Genomic DNA, 25,886 nt, shown 5'->3' with positions numbered 1-25,886 from the left:
TACATGGGTGAATAAAATGCAGGTGCAGTGTAGGAAAATCCTGAGGGCTGGGGTCTCTTACGGCTTCCTCTGGAAGTGTGGGATAGGAAGTGGAGGGATGAGCTGTGCCATTTTTACAAAACCAGTCATGGAAGGGAACTGGCAGCGAGGAGCTCAAGGAGCTCCACGCTCCTCTGGAAGATTTTCTGTTTGACAGAATCCAATCAGATTATTTTATCTGCTTTTACTGGTGGAAATGAATTTAAAAGAAACGGAGTCCTTTAAAAAAATAAAGGGGCAGCAGCTCCTCTGCAGTGCTGCTGACTGTGCAGCCTCTCTTTTAGGACATGTGCTTTATAGAGGGGGCTCTGGAGGTGCACCTGGGGGAGTTCCACGTGAAGATGAAAGGTGGGTTCCTTTCTCCTTCCCTTCAAGATTCATTGCTTTGGGGTCTCATTGCTTTGGGGTCTCATTGCTTTGGGGTCTCATTGCTTTGGGGTCTCATTGCTTTGGGGTCTCATTGCTTTGGGGTCTCATTGCTTTGGGGTCTCATTGCTTTGGGGTCTCATTGCTTTGGGGTCTCATTGATTCATTGCTTTGGGGTCTCATTGCTTTGGGGTCTCATTGATTCATTGCTTTGGGGTCTCATTGCTTTGGGGTCTCATTGATTCATTGCTTTGGGGTCTCATTGCTCTGGGGTCTCATTGATTCATTGCTTTGGAGTCTCATTGCTTTGGGGTCTCATTGATTCATTGATTTGGGGTCTCATTGATTTAGGGTCTCATTGATTCATTGCTTTGGGGTCTCATTGCTTTGGGGTCTCATTGAGTCATTGCTTTGGGGTCTCTGGGCACCAATCTGATCCACTGAGACTCCAGTCACTCGGTGAGACCTTGAATAAAATTCTGGGTTTTGCTCCAGTGCTGTAAAGCAGACCTGCCATGGTATTTTATATTTAAATTTGTATTTTAATTGATATTTTAATATGATATCTATATCATATTAAAATATATCTTTTAGTATTTTAAATATTCTCAATTAAGTGTTGTCCTTTTGCGGGTGTGCTGGGCTGGTGGTGCAGCTCCTGCCCAGAGCTGAGGAGTGTTGTCACTGGGTTTCTGGCAGGCTGAGGCGTTGGGGGGCTTTGTAAAGCTCTACAAACATTGGCAGTTTTCCTTCTCTTTCCAGGCCTGGTGGGCTTTGCTCGTCTCTGCCCAGGAGACCAGTACGAGGTGCAGTATACACCTGACTTGTGCTTTTTGTGCTTCCTTTGCCTGCAGTGGGAGGTGTGGGGGCAGAGTGAGATGAACCCACCGTGCTGGGAGGAGAGCAGAGCGCTGGCACCCTCACTGTGCCCTGGGCAGGGACAGAGGGGGTTTGGGGTGGGACTGGGGGGCTTTGGGAGGGTTTCAGTGATTGCCCAACGTCTGTGGCACTGAAGGGAACAATGTGGGACATGCCGGCCCCACGTCCCCTTTTCTTTGTGGCTTCCAGGTGTTCGTGCGACTGGGCCGCCAAAAGTGGAGGCTGAAGGGCAAAATTGAGACTGATGACAGCCAGACGTGGGATGAGGAGGAGAAGATCTTTGTACCCAATCTGCACGAGAAGTTTGAGATCAAGGTGTGGTGTATAGTGGGTGGGTTGAAGGGACTCCTGCTACTTTTGAGAAGCTACACGGGCTTCTCAAAATTCTGAAAGTTTTCTTTGTCTAACTTTGTAAAAAATGGCTGCAAATCCACACTGTGCTTAGTGAAGAGACACCGCTCCTGGTTTTCCCGTGCTCCTGGCACTAGTAACTGTATTGGTGCACCTGCTTTTCCCTGCTCTGGTGTACGTGGCTGTGTTTAGGGTTCTTTGTTCGCCTGTTTGTTTCAAGAAGTCCTACACCAATATCTGGGAATCCCGAGGACGCAGCCTGGATGTGGAGGCACAGATGTGCACGTGGATATTGCTCTTATCCCCGCTGTGGATGGACCTGCAGGAACGCTCTGCTGGGGCGCGGAAATGCCCGTAGGGAATCCCTGCCCTGGCAGGGGCTCCGTCCTCGGGCAGCCCTGGCCCTGCAGCCTGGCACGGCTCACAGCTGGGCCCCGCTGGATCCTGTCCCGCTGGGACACTGGGCCAGGGCAGCCCCGGGCTCCGCAGCCCGTCCCAGCAGCTCCTGCGGGGCCCTGGCACAGCAGCTGCCTCACACGGGACACTCTCTCTGGCGTCTCGCCTTTGCCAAGGGGTTGTGAGGTGGCTTTTCCCTTTCGCTGCACAGTGAGGGCCAGGTGAGAAAAGCCGACCCAGGTCTCTGTTTTACCGTAACTGCTGCAGGAACTCGTGTCACTCTGTGGGACAAGGAGAGTTTTGCTTTTTCTGCCAGCTGCTGGGAGTCCCTGACAGGTGTCCTGCACTCCTGCTGCTCTCTCCACCCAGTGCCCGCTGACCTCTGCCAGCACAAACCCGTGGCAGGGTTAAAGCCACTGAATGCTGCGCAGCGTGTGTGTCCCCAGCTCCTGGGGCCCTGCCCCGGGTGGCAGCTGGGGACAGGTGTCCCTGGTGGGACAGAGGACAGGTGTGATGGAGCAGGGCTGTGCCAGGTGTCCCTGGTGGGACAGAGGACAGGTGTGATGGAGCAGGGCTGTGCCAGGTGTCCCCGGTGGGCACAGAGCTGTGCCAGGTGTCCCTGGTGGGCACAGAGCTGTGCCAGGGTTGGGTTTCCTGTGAGCACATCTCCCCTGGGCTCTTCCCCTCCCCGTGCAGGTGGTTTGGGATTTCCTGCTGAGGGGGAATCGGGTGTGTTTGTGTCTCCGCAGGTGACAGAGCTGCGAGGCCTGGCCACCATCCTGGTGGGGGTGGTGACGTGCGACAGCATCAACTTCTTCACCACCAAGCCTCAGGCCATCCTGGTGGACATCACCGAGCTGGGCACCATCAAGCTGAGGCTGGAGGTCCTCTGGAAGTAAGTAGAGCCTCCAGTAGCGGCAGCCAGAACGCCCTGGGGGTGATCCAAGGCTCCCAGGGGTGTCCCTGAGCTGCATTCAACACCGCGGTGCCCTTTCTGTCTGGGAGCAGGTGCAGGGCACAGAGCAGCCCCGGGCAGCTCCCGGGGGTGGCAGCAGGCAGGGCAAGGGACAGAAGCTGCTCCTGTGACCTTTCAGCTCCTCCTTGGGTGTCACCACGGCCGTGGCACCTCAGCAGCGGCCCGAGGAGCTCTCTGCTCCTCACAGTGAACATTCAGTCTGCCTCCAAGCAGTATCTGCGTGTCTACAGAACGTGTGAAATGTCCCAAAGGTGATGAAATGGTGAAAGTTGCGGTTTTCTGGACGCAATGAAAAGAGCACACGAGCTGAAGTTTTGGGGCAGTCGTTGTTCCCAAGGCGTGATCTGTTAAAAAGCAGCTTTCCCAAAGACTTGGCACCTTTGTCCGTGAGGGGTTGTGGGCACGAGGCTGTTCGTGCACTCCAGGGCAGCTGCTTTTACAGGTGGACTTTTGAACAGCTGGGCACTGCCACGGCGCCTGTGATTTGTTATATTCTCTTATACTTGAAATCTGCAGCTGGATCTTTGTGGTGGACTAGTGCTGTAATTAAAAGGAAATTCTCACTGCTGTGGACGGTGCCCTGGCACTTCTGCCTCCTCCCAGACTCCCCAGCACACAGGGGTTTGAGGTGCTTCTGATGTTTCTGCTTTGTGGCACTGTTGTCTCACACAGAGGGATCCACCTGCAACAAACGAAGGCTTTTTAGGCTGAGTCCACTTGCCGCTCAGCGAGGTGCCCGGTGAGGCAGGGGACGCTGCACAGGCACCTCTGCCGTGGCTGCCCGAGCTCCCCTGGGTGCCAGGAGCGCCCTGCCAGGCCCCTGTGCCCTGTGCGGGCTCTCACCAGGACAACCAGGAGCAGCTCTGGTTCCAGGGCTGGGGCAGGGAAGTCCTCACTGCTCCAATGCCATTTTCTGAGTGTCCCCTCTGTGTGTGTGCTCTGGTTCCTGATTCTTGGACCTGCAGCTGGGCTGGAAAACGTGTCCCAGGCACAGCGCCTGCAAATTCTTTTCAAACACAGGTTGCCTGATGTCGATCAGAAATAAACTCACCTGGGCAGAGTTTTCGCCTGCCCCTGGTTATGAGGCTTTTTCCTCCCGAGGTCTGACAGCGGCCGCGGTATCTGGAGTTTATGGTCTGGCAGAAATCGCTTCTGCCCTGTCCCTGTGACCCCCAGCAGCGGCAGTGACAGGCCGAGCTCTTCATTCCCGTGCTGGCTCTCCTCCCTTCCTGCCCTCGCTGCCAGGAGCTCCAGCATTCATCATGCACGTGAGCTGCTCTTGCAAAAGAAGGAAACCCCCTCCCTCTGCTGGGCTCTTGCCCAGCCCCTCAGAGCCTGAATCTGCACAGCAAATTGAATTTGGGGCCAAACCTTCCACCCAACCCGCACGCCGGTGCTGCTGGCCCCGTGGCTGTGGTGTCCAGCTCGGGGTGCAGCTCTGGGCTGGCAGGAGGAGCAGTCCCCGGGCTTTGGGGACAGCATCACCCAGCCCCCGGGGCTGGCAGCAGCTGAGCTGGGAGCAGGGCTGCTGGTGGCTCGTTTTCTTTGGGAGTTAATCCCCCTTTGGAACTCCTCAGCTGCGGCTCCGTGTCTCTGCTGTGTTTGTTTCCTGAGATGTGCTGGGATCCCACCAAGCGGATTCTCCAGAGTTCTGCTGTGCAGAGCTGGCCTCTCCTCTGCTCCCTGCCAGTGTTTGCTGGGGCTGTTTACAGAAAAGAGGAATTGTGTGCTGATAACTCAGGGTCTCTCTCTTTCCAGAGATCGAGCACTCATCACAACAGCCGCTCTTCCCTCTGATTTAAGAATAACTACACGAACCCCTCTGATTTACCCGAAGTTCCCTGAGAGGCAAGCTTCCAGTCCAGACCTGCTTTGTGAGAAATCCAAAATGTGGATCTCTCTTCTGCTTCTAAATGTATATTTTCTTTAAATAGGCCTCTGGTCTCCTGGGCTCAAACAAAAGTGCCTTGAGCTCCTTTATAGATTGTGCCATGAGGAGTGTGAATGAGCCTGGGGCCGTTGCAGAGCAGCTTTGTTGGCCGGTTTGGCAAAAGGCTTCGGGTTTTTTGCCAACCCAAACAGCAGTCTGAATTCTGTGTCTCACATGCAGGATAAAGAGGGAGCTGTATTCTCTTTTCAGAGCTCCAGCGGTGCCCTGCCTTGGGATCCAGGGCCGCATCCAGTCAGAACCGCTCCGGTGCCAGCTCTGAGCGGGGCTGGCCTGGCTCACAGGGGCTCCTGGAGCAGGAGGACAAAACCTACAGGGAGAGCAAAAAAGAGAAGTCCGGCTTTCGTTTTGGGGTGCCAGTGCTGCTCCTACAGCTGCAGACTGGGGTGGGGAGGCAGTTCCTCCTGCAGGACCCTCGGGCAGCGATCCCTGGGGCAGCCCTGTGCTCTCACAGCTGCTGCTGAGCCCAGCCGGATAAACCTGGGGGCTGGAAAGGGTGGGTGGGACCCAGGACCCCCCCTCCTCTGCCAAATTCCATGGGGGAAAGAAAAACCTCATTATTAGCAGCGAGTCCAGTCCACTTGACTGGGATTGGCTTTTGGGGGGGGGTGTTAATGTAATCCTGGATTCACAGGCTGAGCAGTGGGATTCAGGCAGGGAATCCTACCCACATTTCTCCTCTGGGGGTATGGAATCCATGGCTGGACAGGAGGGGAGTGATTGGGGCACAGAATGGGGACAGCAGAGATCATCAGGCTCGTGGGTCAGTTTAGTTTCTTTTGTTTTTAAACGGAGTTTTTCAGTCAGAGAAGCTGCTGCTGGCTAATCCTGGGCAGGCACGTGGATGTTGGCTGGGGGATGTGGACAGGAAATGTGGAGCCACTGCTTCTCTCAGTTCAGCCACAGCCAGCCCCCATCACGGTATTTGCCCCACAGTTTAAGGTTAAACAGTGACATTCCTGCACGGTTTTCACCTCCGCAGAGGTTTTCTGCCGATGCCTTCAGGAAGTGACAGGCCAAACTGAGGAAAAGGCAGTGACAACTGGAGACAATGGTCTGCCCTGCTGGCTGTGTCAGAGCGCTGGGAGAGGGGGATCCGTGGAGATGTCCCGGTGAGGGGGTTTGTTTGCTGCGGTGTGGAGGGACGTGATGGATGGTGCCCAAGGAGCTCAGAGCCAACAGAAGCTCCGCAGCAGACTCCATCCTTGCTGTCCCCTCTGCTCTGCTCTCTCAGTCATTCCTCTGGACCAGGAGCTTGTCTGGGGCCAGCTGAGGAGCTGCATCCTGCTGGAGGCTTTTGGGGATTGTCAAAGGGGCAGAGCAGATTGAGCTTGTTCTCGTTCCTTTCCTAGAAGTGTCGTTTTGCACTGCTGCACCACGGTATCAGGAGCTAAAAATGAAAAATCTGAGGAATGGATGCCTGTGACTTTCGTTGAGAATGCCACTGGTAGGAGCAATTTGCTTCCATCAGTAAACACAGCAGGCTTTGGCTGAAAGGCTCTTGCTGTCAGAATCCCGATTTATTCCTGCCCTGAGCCAGTGCAGATGGTTGTTGTGGGGTGTGATGGAGCCCAGCTGGGTGACACTGCTTCCCTCAGCCCGTCACCCTGGGCTGGGACAGCCCCAGAGCATTTTCGGTGCTCGGGAAGAGCAGCGTGCTGCCCTGCAGAGCTGTCCCTGGGCAAGCCAGCCAGCGCTGGGACTCTGCTTTTCAACTTTTGCCAGAGAGCAGAAATTCATTTCCCCGCAGTTGATTAGTCCTCATTGTCACTTGGATCTCCTGCAACGCACAGCTGAATTCAGCGGATTTTATCCTGCTCTTTGGCGGTTCTGTTCCGTCACTGAGGCTGCAGGTTGGTTGCAGACAATTCACTTTTTTTCCCAAAACTCCAGTACTCGAGCGGAAGAACAAACTTTTGGTGCCACGAGGCATCTCAGGAGGCAACAAAAAGTAACACACGGAGAAACCAAACTCGCTTCGCTTAACTTGAAGTGCGTTTTCCATCTCCTGGTCGGCCGAGCTGCATCCCAGGGGGTCGTTCGTGAGCCTGTCCTCAGACTGCTCTGCAAAGGAGTGGAGAAGCTAATGGCTGAGATGGAGTGGGTAATTAGGAAGTCTTTGGAGCAGCGCTTGGCAAAGCCTGGCAGAGCACAGCCAGTGTCCCCCGGGGCTGTAAGTGCCTCATCCCTGCCTGTGCGAACCACAGAACCTGCCACGAGGTGCTGCACGGGCTTCCTCTGCCAGCCAGAGGAGCTGTTTATTAATAGGTGAAGGATCATGAGGGGGTTTATTGGTTTTTCCAGGTGCTGTGTGCTCTGCAGGAGGGAAGCTGGCAGGTCTCCTCCATTACGTGTGTTTTATTTCCTTCCTCTATGGTCCTGTGCCTGTGTCGCTGCCTGGGCCAGCACCAGTGTCAGAACAGAACCTTTCAGCCTTTGGGACCGCTGGGCTCCTCTTCCTGAGGCCCTGGCACGGGTTTCTGCCTAAAGGCGTTGAGAGTTCTGTGCAAAGTCCACAGCCTTTCTGCCTGGGTCTTCCCCTGCTGGAGCAGCCAGAGACTCTTGCTGGAGAGGCAGTTTCTGTTTAATTTTATTCTGTGTTTTGCTGACTAAACATCCCCGTTCAGTCCTACCAGCAGCTGGACACCTCAGCGCTCTCTGCTCTGTCTGACATTTTGGTTTGCCCTTTGTCTTCTGCTGCAGCCCCTTTGACACGGAGAACCTGTTTCTGTCCCCTGGAAGCACTGCCAAGTTTTCTGTGGGCAGCAGGAAGAGCTCCCTGTACAACTGGACCCCCCCAAACACGCCCAGCTTCAGAGAGAGATATTACCTGGTGAGTACGGGGAGGGCAAAGGGCACAGCACAGACCTGGGCCTTGGCTTTGGGCTGGATCCGACCGTTCAGGAGCACTCAGAAATGTGAAAACAGCCCTCTGCTGCCTTTGCACTTTATTTCAGGGGTTTGTTAATTTTTTCTTTTAACCCCTCTTCTTTTGAGTTCTATTTTAGATTTTGTAAAGCTTTTTCTTTGTTGTTGTTTAAAACCCTGAACCGAACTCTGCTCAGCAGCTGGGAGGGTCGGTGCTGTGGTGGGAAGGCGAGTCCCCTGTCCCGGGTGGGATCTCAGCCGGGCATCCCTTTTCAGTCCGTCCTGCAGCAGAGGCAGAGCCCGGGGGAGGACGCTCGGCCCCCCAGCATCCTCAGCTACCTGGCCGCCTGCGACTTCGATGTCCCCGCGAGGAACAAAGGCCAGAACCCGGCGGAGACCAGCGAGGGGGACTCGTTCAGCTCCGAGGATCAGAAAGGGGCGGAATCGCGGAGCACAAGCCCGGCCCTGGAGCGCAGGGCGCTGCTGATAATCCAGGAGAGCGGAGCGGAGGAGCCGCAGCATCCCCCTCTGCCAGCTCACAGCACTCTGGACATCCTGAGGAAGACTCCGTGCGTGGATGGGTTCCCCAGCCCCTCCAGCTTCCCCGGCGGCCACAAGGACGGCAGAGGCTCCTTCAGCCAGCCCCGGCACCGCCGTCTGGCAGAGCAGGAAAACATCAGCCAGAAAAGCTGGAACGCCGCGAACGAGCCCCGGGCAAGGTCCATGGACAGGAGCCTGCAGGAGGTGTTCAACCTGCTGAGATCCCGGCGGGAGGGGCGAGCCCAGCTGGAGAAACTGGAGCGCCAGGTCTCGTCTCTGCGGGAGAAGCTGAAGGTACGGCCGCGATCCCCTGCCGGGGGGCGGCGGGGGCCTCCGGCAGCCCGGCTGAGCTCCGTGCCCGGCTGTGCTCGCCCCGAGCCGCGGCCGGGGCTCGTCCCCAGCACGGGAGTTCGGCCGCCAGAGGTCAGGCGGGGATGGGCGAGGGACCGGGAATAAAGCGGGGATGGGGAAGGGACCGGGGAGGGAACGGGAATAAAGCGAGGATGGGGAAGGGAACGGGGAGGGAACGGGAATAAAGCGGGGATGGGGAAGGGAACGGCAATAAAGCGGGGATGGGGAAGGGAACGGCAATAAAGCGGGGATGGGGAAGGGAACGGGAATAAAGCGGGGATGGGGAAGGAACCAGGGATGGAACTGGGAATGGCGAAGGAACCAGGGAAGGAGCTCCGGGTCGAGCAGAACCCAGGCTCTGTGTCTGCCCCTCGGCCTTTGCCTTGCACGAATCTTGGGGGGTTTTTCCAGCCTGGTGTAGCTGGAGGTGGCTCCAGCAGCCCAGCGAACCCCACCCGTCCCCGGGGCTGCCTGCCAGGTCACTGTGCTGGGCGCTCTCCTTTCCTCCCAGGAAAAGTCCTGGGGAAGGGCAGGAGGGGCTGGAGTGCAGGTTTGGGAGCAGAAACACCAGGGCTGGGGACAGGATCCAGGCTGGAGGCAGAACTGGTGATAACACAACTGCCCTGGCCTCCTGCTCCAGTGAAACCCCTGGAAAAACAGAGTTTAGGACCCAAACCAAGTACCCTCAGTGCAGCTTTTTCAAGGGGGACAAAGGAGGTGGCCCCAGGAAATTCACCACTGGTATGGAGCTCTTGGGTGCTGCCCCCAGGGTTGGTGCTTTGAGCTCTGAAACATGGAATGAGTGAAAACTCTGTTGGTGACAGAGGATGCCGAGAATATCAGCTCTCGCCAGCCTGAGCAGGCGTGGAGATACAGGGGGATCCACAGAGATTGAAATATTGAAACATGTCTTGAATTTAATTAGCAACCTTATTTAGAGGTCAGAGTGCTGCACCAAGAGCAGGCTTCCCTGAGGTGATAAGAGTAAAACCAAAAAAAAGCGAAGTGATTTATTATTACGGCAAAGAACAGCTGCAAAATGGCTGGCCAAGCACAAACAACAGTATTTCTGCTCCCGTTTCACCAACAGCTAAAGACACTTCACAAGCATTCCTCCATGGAGAGTTTAATGGTGGAGACAGTGCTGGAGAGTTTTGATTTCCTGAACGCCGACTGCAGTGCCGACGAGCTGTCCTTGTTTGGGAGCATCAGGACGGGCAGTGTCAGGTTTGTGCTGCAGCTCCTGGTGGGGACAGCCAAAGGGGGGCCCACAGCAGCCACACCGGGCTGGGAAACAGCTGGGGTGTCAAACCCAGGGCAGAAATGTCCCCCCGTGGCTTTAGAGAGTGTTACAAATGCAACTGAAGAAAATGCTGCTTTCTGTTCAATGCCGCCTGGTTTCCTTCGCAGCTCCCTGCCGAGAATCTTCAGTTCTAACTTCTAACTCTCTTTTCCCCCGGTGTCTCCAGCACGTGCAATGGCAATGGGCTCCAGTCCCTGAGCTGTGACACGAGAGCAGAGGCACAAGATGTCACCACTGGGGACGACAACCTGGACACGCTGCTGATAACACACCTGAGGCTGTGCAAAGGTCTCCTGCAGGTACAGAGCAGCCTGGGGCTTTCCGGGGCGCTGGCTGGCACTGTTGGTTCTGATGACAGGAGGATTGGATTTGTTTTGTTTGCTTTATGACAGCAGAGAGGCTCAGAATGGAAACGGGGGGCATTAATGCAGAGTACACGTGTGTCCACACACAACTCTGCCGCCTCTTCTCAGCCTCTGGGTTTTGCTCTAAGCAACACCTCGGTGCCCAGAGCAGGCTGCAAATGCACAGGCTTGGCTCGGGAAATGTTTAATGAGTGAAAAACTGCTACGGCAGGGAGCAGGTGCTGTGTCTGATGGGCAAGGGGCCTTCTGAGAGCAGTGAGGGTTGGTTTTCTCACTTGTCTGAAAAGTTGGATTCTAAGGAACAAATCCGCATTTATCTGGAGCTTGGTCCTGCCCTTGTTTCAGCTCCTGAGTTCTGTCTGTTGCATTTCAGAAACTGAGGACGCCAAATGTGGCCCGGGTGGTCCAGGAGAGCATTTTGGAGGAAGTGTCAGAGCAGACGCGAGTCCTGGGGGATGTCCTGGATCTGTCTGTTGACAAAAGTGAGTACCTGCCTCGCTGCAAGGCGTGCAGAGGTGGCAGAGCTGCACCCCTGGTGTGCCTGCTCCAGCCTCCCCAGAGCCTGGGGTTTCATTTACATCCCCTGCAAACACTGACACCATTAAACCAGCTCTTTTAGTGGATTCTTGGGAAAAACAGGGCTCATTCTTTGGTCCATTTTTTCTTCTATACAGAAGGAGAAAAAATTGAGAAGTCGGTCTCAGAGTAGCTGAACTGGCCTGTGTTAAACAGGGGTGCTGTGGATGGTGGAGTTTGCAGTCAGAGCAGCCTTAATAGAATCCTCTTTTATACCTGTGCTTTTCCTTGGTAAGGGAGCAGCCCAAATTCTGTGCCCACTCGCCAGAACAGTTTGGTGCGCACAGAATTCTACCTCAGGTCTTCCCACCACTGAATTCTTCCGTGGGCTGTTGGACACGACAAAATGATAAAGCACAATGGGAGGCTTGGGAAGGCTTTTGTTCTCATCTTGGTAAATACAGCAGCAAGAATGAAAATTTTGGTTGGAAGCATTTGCTGGCGGATTTTATCCTGGAGGGTGTGAGAATAAACTGAATAAACCGTTCCCTGGAGCAGGGCTGCAAAGGGGCTGGCACAGTGCGACAGGGGAAGCGTGGGAGTCAGAAATGCAGGAGCTCAGTGTCCTGGAGGTGAAAGTGAGGGCTGCAGGGTCCCAGTGAGGAACCACAGGGTATTTATTGCTGCACCTGCTCTTGTGAAGGGTTTGAGGCCGGATCCCCAAAACCCTCGGCAGTGGCACCTCCTTGGCTGACAGGACAGCCCCTTAAACTCCCATAATGTTCTCCTGGAGCTGGCTCGGGTGCTGGGGTGAAGGGAACAATGAGAGGCAGAAGAGCTGCTGGTGGCAGTTCAGATCATCAGTGCTTGCAGGTGTGAACATTTGGGCAGCAAATGTCCCGTTTTTAACAAAACCATCTCCAAGGCAAATACGATTTCCTGCTGCCCCGTGTCCAGACAGGCCATCTGCTGCCTGATTTCTCCCGTGAAATCCCAGGTCTGCCAGAGCTCGCTGACTTTTTAACACGTTGGGTTTCAGTTATTCAGAAGACCAAAAAGAAGAAGCAATATCTGAAAATCTGGAGTGATCTTGCAGAGCCTGGCAGCAGCATCTTGGTGACCTCAGCAGAAAGGTTCCGTCACGCCCTGAAATACACAATGATGCTCAAAGTGAAGGAGAAGTACCCCAGCCACCTGGAGACAGGTACACGAGCACCAGGCCACGCTGATTTCATTTCAGCGCAGCGCTGAAAACTGTCCCTGTGCAGTTAAAAAACCCCAAACCTCTCACTCGCTGCCAGCAGCTTCCACAACACCAACCGGCTGTTTTCTGTCTGTCCTCCTCCCTCCTGGTCCCCGCAGTGCTGCAGAGGCTGCTGGAGCAGATCCTCACCTGTGATGGGCTCCTCCCCTCCCCACACCTGCAGACGGAGCCGGTGACTTTGTTCCAGTTCTATCGTTACCTGGAGAGGCACCACGTCGGCAGCCTGGAGAAACACCTGGCAAAGCTGGCTAAGGAAGGTGAGGGCAGAGCTTGGCTGCTCCTGCGGGGCTGCTGCGCTCCAGGCTCCTGCTGCAGATCCAGCTCCAGGGCAGGAAACGGCCCAGCCCGTGCACTGACAGCTTGTTTCCATTTTTATTCCCCTTATGACCACGGAGTTTTAATCAGAACAGGAAAAGCGTGCTTGACTCCCGTATCTGAACCTGTGCAAACAAAAACCCCCTGTGAAGGATGGGCTTATCTAAAGTGCCCTGGAAAGCGAGGGGTTTGGGATATTCCGGAGCTGCAGCAGACGCAAGGAGCAGCCTCCAGCTGATCCCCAGGACTGAGCGCAGTCTGTGGCTTGGGGTCACGGCTGTAGCTGGACTCAGGCACAGAAAAGAGCAATAAAATTGCAGAGGTTACTGAGGTGCATTTTGTAGCCTGAGGTAGCCAGTGCCTCATTGGAGTCCTGTCCAACATGTCAAAGTGCTTCAAAACTTGCTCTGTGTTAGAAAATATTTAAATGTAGTGCTGGTATTGGCTGCATCTCCAGGCCTGTGCTGATGCAGAGGACCAGTGGAGGGGGCTGATATTGCTCTGCTGTCCCAGGCCGGGCACGGGGACAGTGACAGGACAGGGGACAAGGCAGGGTGGGCAGAGGGCTCGTCCTGCTCTGCTCCCGCCCCGCTCGGGCTGTTCCCGGCCGGGAGAGCAGCCGCAGGCACTGGGCTGAGGGGTCTGTGTCCCCGGGGTCTGTGTCGTGTCCCCGGTTTGTGTCCCCGGCTGAGGCCGGTCCTTGCCCCGCAGTGATGCTGATCGAGGAGCTGCAGTGCCCCGGGAGGCTGAAGACGCTGAAGAGGCTGAAGGGGAAGAGGCTGAGCCGGCTGCAGCCGCTGCCGCGGACGCTGCGGCTGCTCGGGCTGCTGCAGCTGGACGAGAACCACCGAGTGAGCAAAGCGGCCACGGCGTGCCTGGCCCGGGCCGGCGGCTGCGGCGACCTCCGGCCGCGGGTGAGTCGGGGGACAGCGGGGAGCCCGGGGACAACCGGGAGCTCAGCAGCTTCCCCCAGAAGTGCCCCGCTTTCCTCGCTTTGTCCTAGCCGGCAACGAGCCCCTAAACGCAGCAGCGCTGGGGGATTTGTCTCTGCCCTGCTCCGTTTCACGGGGGTAAAACCGCTCCTGCCACTCGGCTTTGGTCGCTTGATCACGCGTCTGACTTTCCTTTTTATTTTCCTGTTTTCATCCAGGCTGTCCTGTTCTACACTGATGTTTTATCCGACTGTGATGCGAGGCTGCAGCAGGCTGCGTGCCTGGCCCTGAAGAACCTCAGGGTGAGCAGTCCCAGCCCTGCAGCTGCAGGGCCTGCCTGCCCCAAGGGTGGATGTCGGGGTTGTGTGCCTGTGTTTGCTCTGTGAAAATGCCCACCGAGCTGCCGAAAAGCTGCTGAGCCAGGCTCTTCTTTCCCCCCACAGGCTGTGGAGAGCATTGAGCAGGTCGCCCACCTGTGCCAGTCTGAAACAGAGGAAGTCAGGAATGCAGCCAGGGAAACCACCCTGTCCTTCGGTAAGGCTTTTGTGCAGCTTTCAAATGGTCTGAAAGGGTGATGTGAAACAGTGCAGGACCAGCAGGGGCCTCGAGTTCAGCCCGAACACATCCTGGACAACGGAAATATTTCATGAGCAGCTGTTTCATGCCACGAAGATAAACTTCGCATCACACATAACAGCCAAGGGCCCCTGATGAAGTTTACAGAACCAGACCAAGATGATCCTGAAGGATTAAGTGCTTTAGGAACCACTGAACCTTTTGAAAAGCTCACAGATAAGGACTGATGGTTTTCTGCTGGTTCATTACTTGTTACTTCACTGGAATCCAAGTGGATTGACAGTGGAGGTGACCTGATAAAACATCAGTGCTCCCCAGCTCCCGCTGCCCAGTATTTGTGCTTTTCCTGGGGGCTCCACGGCTGGACTGCAGCCAGAGCACGGCCAGGTCACGCAGGAGAGAAGCATTTCCCTGTTCTGCTCTTCCAAAGCCCACTCTGAGCCAGGCTTAGCTCTGGGGATGTCCAGCCTTGCCCCACAGAACACTCAGGCTCACGTGCATGACACGTTTTCCAGCTGTGCTGCTCCAAACTGTTACTCATGGAAATCGCTGCAGCAGGCCTGGTTTTCCATGGTGGCTTCTAGCTGGTTTTGGAAAACCATTCCCTGAGGGATGTGTTTGTCACTCTTGAGTCCTTCCTTCCAAGCAAGGCTGTGACAGGCGTGTCCCAGAGGGTTCCTCAGGGTGTTCCTGCCTGTCCCTCAGCAGGCGCTCTTTTCTCTCTCCACAGGGGAACGGGGCAGACAAGCCTTTGAGAAGATGGACAGGATCTGCTGTGAACTCAGAGAAACAGCTCAGGAGGCTGAGATTGAAATCACAGTGTTTTAGCAGTGGAATGTGAGGAGCTGGATGCCACTGTCCTCACAGCCACACGGGTACCTGAGGGTTTGGTTTTGTGTTTTTCCTCCTGTTCTGTTCTGTTCTGTCCCTGCTGCCCCAGGACAGGTTTATTTCCACAGGGGATGCTCTGTGATCTCCAGGATGCAGCCTGGAATGTGTTTTCTCAGCCACTCAGCACATGATGAAACACCCAGTGCTGGACAATGAAAACTGGGATCTCTCAGAATGCGGATCCGGGTCTTAACTGGAGTTGAAATCTCCATCTTGCTGGAGTTAGCTCCAACTCTGTCCAGAGTGATCTGTTTTCCCAGGAAGTGATTTATTCATTTGGCATTTCCCAAGGAGAGAAATGATCACTCTCCCAGTCCATCAACTGCCCTGGCAGTAGAACAAACCCAACACCATTTCTTGGTGGATTCCTTTGCTCAGGCAATTCAGCTGCAGAAGGAAACCTGGTACTCCCTAAGTCACCTTCTTTATACTTGTTGCAGCTCAGGCCAGGTCCAGCAGGGCCTGCCAGGCTCTGGAAGGGAGGTGTGTCCCTGGCTGCAGGGGATTTGCCAGGTCTGACTGAGTGAGGGACTGGTTTTGTTTTTTGAAAATTCTGAATTCAGTCCTAGAGCAAGACTTGTCCTCTTCCCCCAGCCCTGGGTGCCAGGGCGACCCTGGGGAGCAGCCTGGCTTCAGGTGCAATACTTGAAAGGGTTGGGCTTGTGTGTACATATTTATATATATATATACACATAAAACTTTTCTATTTGGTATTTATTTGTTGGATTTCATACTGTTTTCTAAAGTTCTAATAAACCGTTTGAGACAAGTTCCTAGGAGTGTTTCCTGCTGCTGCGCTGGCAGCCCTGGGGACAGGTAAGAGGCACTAAACCCCCAAAGGACAAGGCCCTGATCTGTTCCACTTCGGTGAACTCTCTCCTCCAGTTGTAGGCTTCCTTAAAAATATAAAGCAAAGGTAAGTAGTGGAATTCAAACAGCAGGATGTGCAGGCTGCGGCTGCAAACGGGGGCAGCATCAGCTCCTGCAGAAACCAACCAGGGTGCCTGAGCTCCTGCACTTCTCACCTTAAAATTTAACTGTTCAACATGAAAAACCAGAGCAGGGAAAGGGAGGTGACAGAGATGGGGATCCTCTACTCTTTTACTGGAGCTCTGCCTCCAGAAAGTTTTAACAGTAACATTTAAATCCCTTTACAAACCCACCCTCCCCACCCTTCATGTGCACAGGGGTCAAGCAGGAGCCCCTGGATCCAGCCCAGAAGCAATCACACTTTCAACTGAGTTCTTTAAAAAAAGAGTTTTATTGTTACAACTAAAATGAGAACTGAAAACTTGTATGGGAGATTGAAAAACTGTACAGTTGTACTCTAACCTGGGAGGCCCAGCAGCGGCTTACACAAAAGACAAGATACCTGAAACTGTATTATACCAAAACATTCAGCTTTTTTGTTGAGTTTTTTTTACATAATTTTTTTTTATAAAAGTTTATTCTATGGCAATCTGTAAAAAAGAAAGACCTGATGAGTAAATATTTGCTTAAGGCAGATAGCAGAGCAGCTCACTAACTTTCTAACGAGTCTAACATGGATGTTTGTCCATTTCCAAGAACAGGTTACCCAACACCCCACTGTGCTACGGTATATACACCCCCCAACTACCACAGACAGTACAGGACAGCAAACAAAATGGGCACAGCTCAGGATTCCCAGCCCTGCCCACGCCTCCCTGGGCTCTGGGCACAGCCACCGTGTCCCACACAGCCTCAGAGCCAGGTCTGGCACACAGGGAAGAAGCAGGCACCAGGAGGATGCTCAAAGCTCTTCTGTCACCTGCAGGAACTTTGGGTAGAATCATTTGCAGGTGAGTTACTCCGTATTCAAAGGAAGGATCCTTTGTTTTCCTGCCGTGCCTAAGATTTAAAATAGTCCCTCTTGGGAAGGTGGCCCGAGGTGGGCTGGGTTTGTTTCTTTCCCCAGGTGTCCCAGGGCCAGGGGAGGGGTGGCAGGGCTGCCTGAGCTCTCTGGAATGTCTGTACTACACTCACTCAGCTGAAAGGAACATGCTACCACGGAGCACACGGGATCCCACGGGAAGTCATGCCAAGGATTAGGCGAGTACATGGGCTCTGATAAACACCAATCAGTCCAGTGCTGAACAGAGAGACTCAGCAACACCCTCTGAACCACAGCCACTAAGGATCAGGTCATGCAAATATCATTTGGGCACATCAGGAAGCAGGAATATAAGTTCTGTCACCTTTCAAGCACGTGGTGTTTCAGACTTCACATGCACTTTAATACAAAGGGGAACAAATGGTGCCTCAGGGCAGGGTCCTGCCCACGCTGCAGAGAACAGTGGGGACAAAGCAATCACAGAATGTATCTTAAATACACAGATGAGCCATTATATATTACCATTTTTCTATACTCATTTTTTCCTGTTTCCAATAATATAACTAAATATTGACTGATTACAACATTCCTCCTTTCAAGTACTGGTCTGACCAACAGTCTCACAGGTAAAGGATTGAGTCCCAGTACTACCTGAGGATTTATTATTGTACTCTTGAAAAGCCCTTGATGCAAGCTTAACAAAACACAAAACAGAAGTCACTCCCACCCCCACCCACCCCTTCACCTACTCACCCACTGAAGGAAGAGCTACACCTACAGCCAGCTTGGCAAAAATAAATACGGAGTGGAGGGGCTCCCCTGGGCTCCCCCACAGCCAGGGCTGCACTCAGGGTGGTTAAGTGCTATAAATCCAGAAAGACTTTAGAAATAAAACAAATCAGTAACACTGCTGCAGGGCAGCTGTCACGGGGCAGGTTCAACCACTACAGCTCCCAAGAGTGAGTTTGCTCCTGCCCTCTGCACCGCGACACAAGCAAAGCAACCTTTGCTGTTATTGTTTTAAACTGTGAATAATTTGGTTATTACCCCGAGGAACAGCACTGGTGCAATGCTGCCTTCCAGTGTCAGTCCTCCCCACAGAGCCCAGCATCCCTCAGCAGCACCTCACCCCCTGAGCCCTGGCGCTGTGGGAGCCCGAGCCAGGGCTGGGAGCTCTGCTGTGAGCACAGCAGGACACACCAACGCTGCCATCACCAGGGCCTGAACAAACATCGCAAGGGCTTTGCTCGGAGCCCAGGCTCCTGCTGGCCTGTTCCTGGCTCGGGGGAGCTGCCCCAGCAGGGATTGCTCTGGATCTCCCTCAGCAGGGCCCGAGGGAGCAGCTGCAGAGCGAAACTGCATTTTACATTCCAAATGCTGAGGTTTAAGGACTGGTCCTTCCACGGGCACGGCCCCACTGCTGGTGGACATGGTTTGGTTGAATTTCCCTTCCTGTTTCTCTCCCTCCCCTCGACCTCTCCCAACCCAGAATATAAAAGTAAAAACAGCTTTAGAAAGGATGGTGCAATGTAAAGAGGCATATGTGCAAGTAGAGTGCAACAAAAGTCAATGAGGAGATACACTTAGTAAAGGGGAAAAAAAAAAAAAGGAAAAAAACAATCCAAGAGCTGGACATGTTGGGATACCCTGAGCAAATGCAGAAGCCTGGTTCTATCAACACAAGTAAAACAATCAGCTCTTTAAGAACGGTTATGCCAAGATTAAATATATCAATACCACAGGCACTGCCCACAACTCAGTCTTTAAAGATGAAGCAAGTTTAAAAAAAAAAAGACAAAAAAAACCAAACCAAAAACCAACCACAAACACACCTCCCCTTCCAAAAGTTTACATTCTTCAGGTATGTGGGTTTCTTTTTCTTTTTTTTTGGGAACTTGTCAATGTAAGTCATGTATTTGGTTACAACACTTGGAGAGTACAAGCAAGTTTCACTTGTGCCTAGTTTTTCTGAAACAAAAGAAAATGAACTGGCTTTTTAAAAAAGGCTAAAAACAACAATGTGTTGTAATTCTATTATTCAGTTTAAAAAAAAAAAAAAGGAAAACAACAAAAAAAAGGAAAACAGACTATTTGGCATTTTCTCTGCTTACTCCTGAATATTTCAAGGCCCTGAGATTACAAATACTATGTTCTTGGGACCACAGGGCTGGATAAAAACCCTAGTGCATCGATTCTCTCATTAAGCCCTACCCAAAGTTCTGGCCTTTCCCCCCTAAATCTACCTGCTGTGAGCCAAGGCTGCCCTGCCTGGAGGGGCCCCGAGGAGCCGAGCGCGGGCCGGCAGCGGCGCTGCCGCGGCGCCTCGGGCCCACGGGTCAGTGGAAACACACCCTGTAGCAGAGATAAGCTCCTGCCGTGAGGAAAGTGAACATGCAGATATTCACTAGGAAGGGCTTCCAGGTGGTCACCACGTTCTCCTCCTCCTCCTCGGGGTTCTCCTTCGGGGACTCGTCCTTGCGGGGCGAGAGCCGCGCGTTGTCCCCAACAGTTCTCCTCCGGGGTTCAGTGTCGTGACTAGTGCTGGGGACAGAGGGAGGGACGGTCAGGGGGGGAGGAATGGACGTTCCACGGGGGATTGGCCATGGAGGAGAGAAGCCGTGCAGCTGCTCCCAGGACACCGCAGAGCTGGGAATCTCTCGGAGCTGTGCAGCAGCCACCGAAGCACAGCCTGTCTGCAGCTAGGACACATCTGACTGCTCAGCAGAGGTTTAGGAAGAGCTTGGGAGGATTCTGTGCCCCCTAAAGAATGAGCTTTAACCACCACCTGCTCTCATTGCTCATCACAAACCTGCACCAAGACAGGCAGTGAACCAACCCCGCTCACACCCAGCCAGCTCAGGGGAACACCAGAGCTCTAAACTCAAACACCTGCCCAGAAGGCCAGACAGGGATGGAATGTGGCTGCTCCCTCAGCCCGAAGCCCCAAAGAGCATCCCAGGGTGGAACTGAGCATCTCCTCCCCTCGGTCATCCCCAGAGCCCAGGAGCAGTGAGGGCTGCACCTGTCTGTGCTCTGGGGGAGCAGTGAGGGATTTACCTGTCTGTGCTCAGGGGGGGCAGTTGGAGCTTTACCTGTCTGTGCTCAGGGCTCAGGGGCAGTTGGAGCTTTACCTGTCTGTGCCCAGGGCTCAGGGGCAGTTAGAGCTTTACCTGTCTATGCTCAGGGGGGGCAGTTAGAGCTTTACCTGTCTGTGCTCAGGGCTCAGGGGCAGTTGGAGCTTTACCCGTCTGTGCCCAGGGCTCAGGGGCAGTTAGAGCTTTACCTGTCTATGCTCAGGGGGGGCAGTTGGAGCTTTACCTGTCTGTGCTCAGGGGGGGCAGTTGGAGCTTTACCTGTCTGTGCTCAGGGTGGGCAGTTGGAGCTTTACCTGTCTGTGCTCGGGGGGGCAGTTGGAGCTTTACCTGTCTGTGCTCAGGGCTCAGGGGCAGTTGGAGCTTTACCTGTCTGTCCCCAGGGCTCAGGGGCAGTTGGAGCTTTACCCGTCTGTGCCCAGGGCTCAGGGGCAGTTAGAGCTTTACCTGTCTGTCCCCAGGGCTCAGGGGCAGTTGGAGCTTTACCTGTCTGTCCCCAGGGCTCAGGGGCAGTTGGAGCTTTACCTGTCTGTCCCCAGGGCTCAGGGGCAGTTGGAGCTTTACCCGTCTGTGCCCAGGGCTCAGGGGCAGTTAGAGCTTTACCTGTCTGTGCTCAGGGGGGGCAGTTAGAGCTTTACCTGTCTGTCCCCAGGGCTCAGGGGCAGTTGGAGCTTTACCTGTCTGTCCCCAGGGCTCAGGGGCAGTTGGAGCTTTACCTGTCTGTCCCCAGGGCTCAGGGGCAGTTGGAGCTTTACCTGTCTGTGCTCAGGGCTCAGGGGCAGTTAGAGCTTTACCTGTCTGTGCTCGGGGGGGCAGTTGGAGCTTTACCTGTCTGTGCCCAGGGCTCAGGGGCAGTTAGAGCTTTACCTGTCTGTGCTCGGGGGGGCAGTTGGAGCTTTACCTGTCTGTGCTCGGGGGCGGAGCTGGCCGTGCTCTCCCGTCGGGAGCCGCCTCCTCCACGCTGCTGACCGAGGCCCTGAGCTCCTCCTCCACTGCCTGGTGCTTGGGGGAGAACTCGGGGTGCTCGTGCATCCTCCCGTTGTGCAGCTCCGAGGTTCTCTTCGGGGGCCGGGGCGGTGGGGGCGTGTGCTCAGGGGGAGGCTCCAGGTCCTCGTTGGAGAGCTCTTTCCACTGCTCCTTCAGGGAAGGACAAGTCCCGTTAGGCTTTTCTCTTTTATGTAAGCTGCTCTAACTTTAAACTTTACCATGGCAGAATCTTTACACTCTACCTTTTAGTTAACTCTTAAAGTGGTTCTTCAATTGCATTGAAAAAAAAAAGAAAGAAAAAACAGGCACAAGAACTCCAAGCTCAAGCTATATCCACTACACAAAAAAACATATTGGCCATAAAAGCAAGAAATTCCAATCTGCTTCTAAAAAACTTAAGCAGCACAAAATAAAATCTATTTTGCTAGAGTTCTGCTTACCATAAAAAAAACCCTGATGAATTTAATCATGACACTTAAACTACAGGCATTATAGAAAACTTGTACTGTCTGAAATGCCAGGGGAGGCTGATGCAGCAGCTCCACCCCAGCCACTGTGCAGGAAAGCACAGGGGGCACCTGCTACACAACAGGTACTTTTGGAAATAAATATAATATAATACAGCACTTGAGGCCGTGACAGATTGTAAAGCACTGTACCTAAAAACCCCACAATATAAACATGTGCTGAAGCTGAAGCAAGCACCAAATTTGAAGCTTCTTTCCATCCTGTTCCTCCCACCCACTTGCTGCAGTTCCCTGGGAGCTGCCAGGAGCACTCACTTGCACTGAAGCATCTCCCATGATGAATTTGGCCCCTTCAATGACAGCCAAGTAGGAGAAGCGGAGCTGGTCTGCAGTCTGGATGAGCCCCATCCTGTACTTCCTCATCTCCAGGAGAACCTGCTTGACGTCCACGGAAGAAGGATCTTTCCGTTTGTCCATCTGCAGACGAAAATGTGGAACGTGTTTTCTGCTCTGATGAGCTTCACTAGTGACTCATTTTGTGGTGGAGCCTTCATACCACCCTCCACATTACAGAGAGAAGGAACTCACACACAATTGGTATCAGCAGCTCGTTACTGGGTCTCCAAAAACACAGAGGGGAAAACACTGGGCCTCAAAAATGCTGCTTTCCCTGAAGGCAAAGCCTGTCTTTGTGAATCACTCTGAAAACTGGAGACTTCTCTTCCCCAGACTCAAAATGGACTCTGAGAAACAAGACCTGCCTGGGAATACACTCCCAAAAGAGCAGAGTAAAACAATGGCAACCCACAGGGAACCCTTCCCAGCTCCTTTAAGGCTCCACCAAAGCTCCCCAGTGCAGCAGAGCCGGTGTGATACAGGTTAGCAGGTGGCCAGAGTGTGCTAATGTATCAACCTCTGAGGCTCCAGCCTTGGCAGAGAAGTGGCTAAAATTAATTAACAAGACTGCTCTTCAGAGGTGTTTGGTGAAGCAAAAGGTTTAATAACAAAATAACAAATGTAACAGAAAACAAATGATAAGCCTGGCACAGGTGTCTGAGAAACCTCTGACACCTTGCTAAAACACTCCAAAAAGCCTTTACTTCCTTTTGTGTTTCTTCCTAAATACTCCATGTTCTAGAGGGGACAATCTGGCTCGCAGCCAAAAGAGAGAGATACAGGGTTGGACAAATGGTGACACGGTGCAATAGATGTTATTTTTTGACACTGAGCCAATCCCTGTCAGGAGGGGATGGAATTCTCAGTGGTCAGACCTGCATGTCAATCCAAACCTTGCCTCCCCATAGGTCTCTGTCCTTACCAGAGAATTTTGAAGTCCTAGCAGGGAGATACTGTTTTCAACCCATGGCAGGAAGTTTCTGTGTTACCTTAAGGGGTGAGTCTTAAACTCTTCCCTACATGGAAAATGTCGCTATAGGACACGAACGAACGACACGCACACAGTCAAGCTGTCAGGGCAAAAAGAGGGAAGTTCATTTTTTTTTACTCAGGTTTATACAGATTTTGGACAATGACCATGGACTAGAGGATGAGATTGCCACTTCTCCAACCACACTGGTTAAACTAGAAGCCCAACAACTGTTCCTCTTCAAGAGAGGAATGATCAACACGAAGGGCAGTTATAATAACCTCACTTTTGCTTACATGAAAACTGCAAAAAAACTCCAAACGTCAGAAGGCTGACAAAGATCGAGGCGACAGGAAAACCCTTTCTGTGTGTGTGGGGTGCAGCAGTGGCCCTTACCAGCAGCAGACAGGTGTCCACCAGGCAGAAGGTGCCCGACCTCCCGATGCCGGCGCTGCAGTGCACCACGACTGGGCCGTGCCCGGGGCTCAGAGAGCCCGACTCCCGCACCTTGAACAGGAAATTCAGGAACGACGCCGGCGACTCGGGCACGCCAAAGTCTGGCCAGGTGGTGTAGTGAAAGTGCAGAATCTCTCGAGTTTCCTGGCTCTGCAAAAACAAGGTGGGAACTCTTTTAGTTTGGGTACGCCACTCGGAGTGATTTCAATTCCAAGGACAAGGTTTCACCAGTCTGAGGGAGCTCTTGTAGCCGCACAGCCAAGAAACTAATTACAAACAAGGAGTGGTCTCTTGCTGTGAAGGTCTCCTCTGGGAGCAAAAGGAATTGGGTAAGTAAATTTGCTTATTTAGAGCTTAGTTATTTCAGTACAGCTCAAAAGCTTCTGTCACTCTGGGTATGGCTGGGACATGAAATTGCCTGGAGGGTCCTCAGGTACATCCCAAAAATATCCAAGAGTTTAATTTCCATGACATCCCAGGCAGCATCATCAAATCCAGGACAATTCACGACCACCAATTTCAAGCCCTTGTTGGTGAGGAGATGAATTGCACCCCATGGAGAACAAGGACTGGGACTGGATGAGATCTGGTACTCACGGTCAGGTTTTCCAATTCCAGCTGTCGTACTGTGTAGTAGGATTTTATATCTTCAGATATCAACGTTAGTTTCAAGTTTGTATCTTCAAAAAACATTTCCTTCTCCTCCTTCCGTGGCCAGTACTGTGCACACTTTATCTAAAACCAAGCAGGAGACATCGAAATGTCATTACCCACTTCTGACTGAATTGCAATTTTTTTATTAAGGTCTCCCAGAGACTGCTGCACGCCAGGGACTTTAATGAGCCAACCAAATAGGAGAGCAGCACATTCTGAAGGAACTAAAATACTCGTCAGCAGCACAAAAAGGAAAGTCTGCACCCGAGCTTCTGACAATGAAATGCGGGGAGAATTGGCCTGGGAGAACTGGCTCCTCCTCCCTCTGCCCTGGGATTGGGATCCACACCTGACCCTTCCCTCTCTGGGGCTCTGCACGTGGCTCAGACCTCTTCTGTTAAAGGGTAAACAACGTGGCCAAGCCAAAAGTGGAAGAACGATGCTGAACCAAGGGCACACTCAAGACTAAGATGATTTCTGACAGCATTTTAATAAACAGAAAACCCCTTCAGCATTTTCTTCATCGGTAGACTAACAGTGGTTTTGCTCAGACTAATTCTAGTTTATTTTGAAAGTACATCCTCTTGTTTATCAGGGTGTAGAATGCAGTTAGAATTCTCTGCACTTTTTTGGGGGGATTTGTATTAATGTTAAAGTTACAGCAATTGCCTTTGTGTCTAATTTCTCCACCAACGTGTCTGCAAACAATATTTTGTTGTGCTCCACTCTGAGTCTCCCACTGCTGTTTGCTGAGCAGTGTAAGCACTGCCCTAAGGGATCACAGTAATTTGTTTTGTTCAAAACTACAGCAGTGCAGAGAGGGTTGGAAAGGAAGAAACTATTGAAAAATACGGTTACTGCATCTCTTTTGAAGATTAAACTTCACTTGTAGTACAAAACCCAGCAAAACAGAGAAAAACCCAGACTGCAGTTTATTAAAACACAGCTCATTGCCCAAGAATTTTCCTGATTATTGGGAATGTTTTCCTGATGATGCAAAAGCATGTACCACCCAGTTATCACTGGTGGATACCCAACACGCTCAGTGCCCTCCTCCAAAGTGTCTTTATACATTATTACACTTTATTCTGTGCAGCAGTGACCCTGGAGGGGACAGTGTGCCTTGGGGGGCCACTGCATGGTCAGAGCTCAGTGTGTGATGGAAAGCTGGAGCCCCAGAGCTCCTCTCTCCACTGCAGAGCCCTGAGAGGGGCAATCTGTGCACACTGACAACAGCTCCAGACCCCTTGGTTAGCAGCAGACACCTCCATTTGTGTGGACTCGTGTTTGTGTTTTATTTCAGCCAAATTCAGGAGAAGTTAGGACCTACAATTACAAACCGAGTGATTTTCTGACTGCAGCAAGGTCAGTACACCAGGTATTCCATTCCAGGCACAATTTCTTTGACAAAACTACTTGCAGGCATCCCATCCCATTCTTTGGGTTGGTTTTACTTGGGTTTTTTATTACAGGAAACCATAAATGAGATGAACACATAGCCAGAACTGGGTGAGTACTTACAGATCCCTTTTCCATCACTCTGTTCAACATGACAACACCACGGCTTTTCTGTTCCCAAACCATCTCCCAAAAGTGACCACAAGTATTTGGCAAAGGTCCCTGCAGAGACAGAATCCCCAGAAATAAGCATTATTTTCTGTAAATGTCAGTGCATTCTTCCCCAGTCCCTGCACAAGGCAATAGATTCAAACAAGCAACAAGCAACTTCTCATTTAAAACCGTAAAAAAAAATGCAGTGAGAGAGCTTTAAGTTCCATGTTATGAATTTACCCATGAAAGCATGGTTAACCTTTTCCCCCCATACATTAGAGGAAGAGAGACACAGTCCTCGTTTGTGAGAGCAGAACTGGGAGTGAAAAATGCTGCATTTTCTTTGGAAAGGTATACAAAGGTCATGGGGAAATAAACCCCAGTGACTAAAAGCAAAAATAACATCTGTGTCTAACTACCCTGCTGTCCCTCATCCCTATCCATGAAACTTGAAAATTACTTGGCTAAATGATAAACATCCAAAGGACTGAAAGGATGCAAACCACAGTATCAAACCACATGGTTTTCCAGAATCTTCACAGATTTACTTTGGGACAGAATGAAATGGTGACTCCTTTTAAAGAC

The 25,886-nt window shown here is 52.6% G+C and overlaps 2 protein-coding genes across 6 annotated transcripts in view; one reads left to right on the top strand and one right to left on the bottom strand.

Annotated features, from left to right (window-relative positions):
• RIPOR3 (RIPOR family member 3) overlaps positions 1–15,645 on the top strand; it is a 41,306-nt gene extending 25,661 nt beyond the window's left edge. For all 4 annotated transcript variants that reach the window (XM_066199271.1, XM_066199272.1, XM_066199273.1 and 1 more), the window contains 15 exons: positions 324–387; positions 1,168–1,211; positions 1,474–1,599; positions 2,781–2,926; positions 7,659–7,788; positions 8,100–8,657; positions 9,805–9,941; positions 10,184–10,316; positions 10,756–10,864; positions 11,938–12,102; positions 12,261–12,419; positions 13,189–13,391; positions 13,628–13,711; positions 13,853–13,943; positions 14,716–15,645. In XM_066199271.1, coding sequence (XP_066055368.1) covers positions 324–387; positions 1,168–1,211; positions 1,474–1,599; positions 2,781–2,926; positions 7,659–7,788; positions 8,100–8,657; positions 9,805–9,941; positions 10,184–10,316; positions 10,756–10,864; positions 11,938–12,102; positions 12,261–12,419; positions 13,189–13,391; positions 13,628–13,711; positions 13,853–13,943; positions 14,716–14,813 — 2,247 coding nt within the window. In that variant the 3' untranslated portion in view covers positions 14,814–15,645. The remainder of the gene's footprint in view (positions 1–323; positions 388–1,167; positions 1,212–1,473; positions 1,600–2,780; positions 2,927–7,658; positions 7,789–8,099; positions 8,658–9,804; positions 9,942–10,183; positions 10,317–10,755; positions 10,865–11,937; positions 12,103–12,260; positions 12,420–13,188; positions 13,392–13,627; positions 13,712–13,852; positions 13,944–14,715) is intronic.
• A 473-nt stretch (positions 15,646–16,118) lies between these two features.
• The window catches only part of PTPN1 (protein tyrosine phosphatase non-receptor type 1), a 32,297-nt gene continuing 22,529 nt past the window's right edge, over positions 16,119–25,886 (bottom strand). For both annotated transcript variants that reach the window (XM_066199275.1, XM_066199277.1), the window contains 6 exons: positions 25,272–25,370; positions 23,694–23,831; positions 23,037–23,246; positions 21,590–21,751; positions 20,722–20,957; positions 16,119–19,269 (listed from right to left, as the gene is read on the bottom strand). In XM_066199275.1, coding sequence (XP_066055372.1) covers positions 19,065–19,269; positions 20,722–20,957; positions 21,590–21,751; positions 23,037–23,246; positions 23,694–23,831; positions 25,272–25,370 — 1,050 coding nt within the window. In that variant the 3' untranslated portion in view covers positions 16,119–19,064. The remainder of the gene's footprint in view (positions 19,270–20,721; positions 20,958–21,589; positions 21,752–23,036; positions 23,247–23,693; positions 23,832–25,271; positions 25,371–25,886) is intronic.

The sequence above is a fragment of the Chamaea fasciata genome, unplaced genomic scaffold (genome assembly GCF_029207755.1).
Source record: "Chamaea fasciata isolate MVZ Bird 193981 ecotype frontalis unplaced genomic scaffold, bChaFas1.0.hap1 SCAF_17, whole genome shotgun sequence".
Classification (NCBI taxonomy): Eukaryota; Metazoa; Chordata; class Aves; order Passeriformes; family Sylviidae; genus Chamaea; species Chamaea fasciata.
The sequence above is the reverse complement of the archived record's forward strand: the minus strand, read 5'-3'. Positions and strand labels throughout refer to the sequence as shown.